Source organism: Malurus melanocephalus, unplaced genomic scaffold (genome assembly GCF_030028575.1).
Source record: "Malurus melanocephalus ecotype Western Australia unplaced genomic scaffold, MMel_1.1 scaffold_1238, whole genome shotgun sequence".
Taxonomy (NCBI): Eukaryota; Metazoa; Chordata; class Aves; order Passeriformes; family Maluridae; genus Malurus; species Malurus melanocephalus.
The window spans coordinates 45,651-48,526 of record NW_026624470.1 but is presented as its reverse complement, the minus strand read 5'-3'; the positions used below and the strand labels follow the sequence as shown (position 1 = coordinate 48,526).

The following is a 2,876-nucleotide window of genomic DNA, read 5'->3' as shown; positions in this document are numbered from 1 at the left end:
AAAAATACACCCTCCCGGGGAAGTTGTGGCTGGAAGTTCGCGCTCGGGCTGTGGCCGTGCGGAGCTCCGCGAACCGGAGGGGTTGGAGCCGCGCCGGGAGAGGAGTGGAGGCTGCGGAGCTGCTCCTGCCCCGCTCCCCTTGGAGAAACCCCCTCCCCTCGGGGRCCGGGAGCGCTGCGGACCCTCCGCGACGCCCACCGCCACTCGGGAATGGTTTTCTCACGCCGCAATCCCGGCTCAGCCCCGCAATCCCTCCCGGGAGAGAGGGAGGCGAATCCCGGGAAGGGGCGGCTGGCGCTGCCCACCCCCGAGCCGGGATGAGGGAGAGGGGTCTRCGGGGAGCTGAACCCCCTCCCCAGGGAGCTGCGCTGAGTTTGCCGGGCTCTTACGTCCTCTTGAAGACCCCTCCGAGGCAGCTGCCGATCAGGAGGCAGAACTGCTGCGAGAAGAAGACCCAGGTGATCTGCGAGAGCGAGCTCTGGGTCTGGCAGCGCAGGTCCAGCAGCGTGGGCCCCAGGAAGGCGATGCAGAGGCCGAAGCTGAAGAAAACGCTCCAATAGGTGAGGGTGGGCTGCAGGTTCCTCCGGAACCGCGCCGACACCCGCTCGTCCCACCACATCCTGGGCGGTGGCGGCGGMGCGGGGCGGCCCCGCTGCTGGAGCTCCGGCGTTGGGCTCCGGCCCCGCCGCCGCCCCGCTGCCGTTCCCGTTGCCGGCCCCGCTCCTCCTTTGCGGGATGTGGCTCCCGATCCCGCCGCGCCGGGCGCTGGCTCCGCCTCCGGGGCCGGGCGGAGCGGGGCCCCTCTCCATCCCCGCCGCCCCCGGAGCCGCCCCGCCGGACCCCGCCGCATCCCTCGGGGGCTGAAAGGAGCGCCGTGTGTCCCCCCTCCTCCTCACCATCCTCTTCATCCCCCTCTCCCTCCCCAATTCCCCCCCTCGGGGATCTCATAATCCCCCCAAAAGTGGAGCGACCCCTCTGCGTGGTCCGCGCCGCCCCGGACATGGCACGACAGCCACAGCGGCGACACCCGACGGAACAGAGCACAGCCAAGCCAGGAAATCCAGAAATCCCCATTTTTTTTTTTCCCCCGGCTGCCAGCCCTCCCCGCGGTCCCCCGTGGCCGTGAAAAGGTGCCACCGTGCCAGACAAACGCAATTAAAGTTGCCCCTTCCCTGGATAAGCAGCACCAGCCGCCTCGGGGCGGGGGGAGGGCGCGCGTTTTAAAGCCGGAGCGGTTGATGCTTACGCAAAAGGTCTTCTCTAGAGGATGGGTTTATAAATATTTCACCTACTTTAGCTGGGGAAGGCTGGCAATTTTTAGCACACTCTTTCCAGGCAGAACGGAACGGATGGAGCTCGGCCATGGCGGAGATTTTTTGGCTGCAGGTGCCSGGCCGGGCGCGGGTACTCACCCATGCTGTGACCCGCGCCTCAGGAATGCCGCTCCGGGGCTGCAGGTGCTCATTCCCACCTGGCCACAGTTTAATGTTTAGCCAACCCAAACCGCGTCGCGGCCCTTGTTCTTCCGTGCCATCCTCGCCGCAGGACGGGATCGCTGCCCCCGCCACCGCCGCGGGGGACAAAGGGACTCAGTGTGACAGCCAGGGACAGGTGATAATGGCACCGCCACCCCCACAAAGTGGCCCGAACTCGGCGCTCCTGCGGCATTAAGCCATTAAACAATCACAGAGCAGCTGGGCTGCCTGGAGGGACGGGAGCAGCGTCCCCGTGGTGCGTGACTGATGGCGATGGCGATGGCGAGGGCCGGGCTGATGGCAGCAGCCGAGCCCGGCTCGGGGACGGGCGGTGACTCAACCGCAAGGGACGGAAATGGGGTTTTATCTTCAGGGGAYCGAGCACCTCCCAAAAAGAGCCGCGCTGGCGAGGCTGAGCCACCGCGAAAACTCGATTTGAGGCCGCGCTGCTGCGGCAGTCTCGGCTTCCGTTCCCCGTCCGTACGCAGAGGGTGAAAGGATTGGGATAATGAAGGGTTTTCCATCAAAAACTGCCAGGAAAGTCAGGCAGGAGCTCTGGTGCAGAAACCTGGGCGTGTTCCTGKGCCACCCACTCCAGGTGACCCCGTGATCCCCGAATGATCTCCAGAGGTCTCTGCCAACCCCAAAAATTCCGTGACCTCCTGGCCCTTTTTCCATCCGTTTTCCATCCATTTCCAYCCATCACGGAACAGCCAGTCCTCACCTCCCACATCCCAGCGACTCTGCCCCGAGGAAAGGATCGATCAGGCTTCCCCTGCGGCTCCCCTGGGCCAAATTCCTGATTTTTATCTGGAGATAAAGAAGATCCAGGRGAGCTGAGACACCTGAACTCCGCTCTGATAGCATCAGCTCTCCAGGGCTTGAATTCCCGACCCTAAAACGCCTCAGAAACGCCCTCCCCACCTCCGCAGGCTCCCCGGACAAACCCCAACCCCACAACCTCGCCGGGTGACCCAAATGCCATCCTCCAGAACTATCGGGGCCATTTRATCGGGACTAACACCAACCAGGCAGGCTCTGCTTGCAAATAAGCCCCGAGGCGTGGGTGGGTTTAGTCAGCACAAGAACACACAGATCCCGCCCGGCTCGGCAGAAATGCGGCTCCTCTCCTCGCAGGGAGCTCATCAAAATGCGAGCCACAGGGGCTGCGAGGAGAGGCGAGCCCAGATTTAGCTCCACGAGGAGGCACTTCCAGGCTGTTTTCCAAACTCGAATCAATGTTGTGCTCGCACCGAATTAAGACACCCCCAGCTCTGCGCTTTGCTGCAGGGTGAAACCATGAATGGAAGGCAGGGCAGAGCTGCAGCCTGAGCGCCTGCTGAGCTCCGCAGGATCCGAGAAACCTTTAGGAAACACCTTCCTCGAGTTTTCCCGTGCACT

General features: G+C 63.8%; 1 protein-coding gene across 1 annotated transcript in view; it reads right to left on the bottom strand.

Annotated features, from left to right (window-relative positions):
* Window positions 1-850, bottom strand: part of MFSD4A (major facilitator superfamily domain containing 4A) — a gene marked incomplete at its 3' end in the record, with an annotated part of 18,879 nt that extends 18,029 nt beyond the window's left edge. The window contains exon 1 of the mRNA XM_057387518.1: window positions 390-850. Coding sequence (XP_057243501.1) covers window positions 390-850 — 461 coding nt within the window. The remainder of the gene's footprint in view (window positions 1-389) is intronic.
* Window positions 851-2,876: the final 2,026 nt, after the last annotated feature.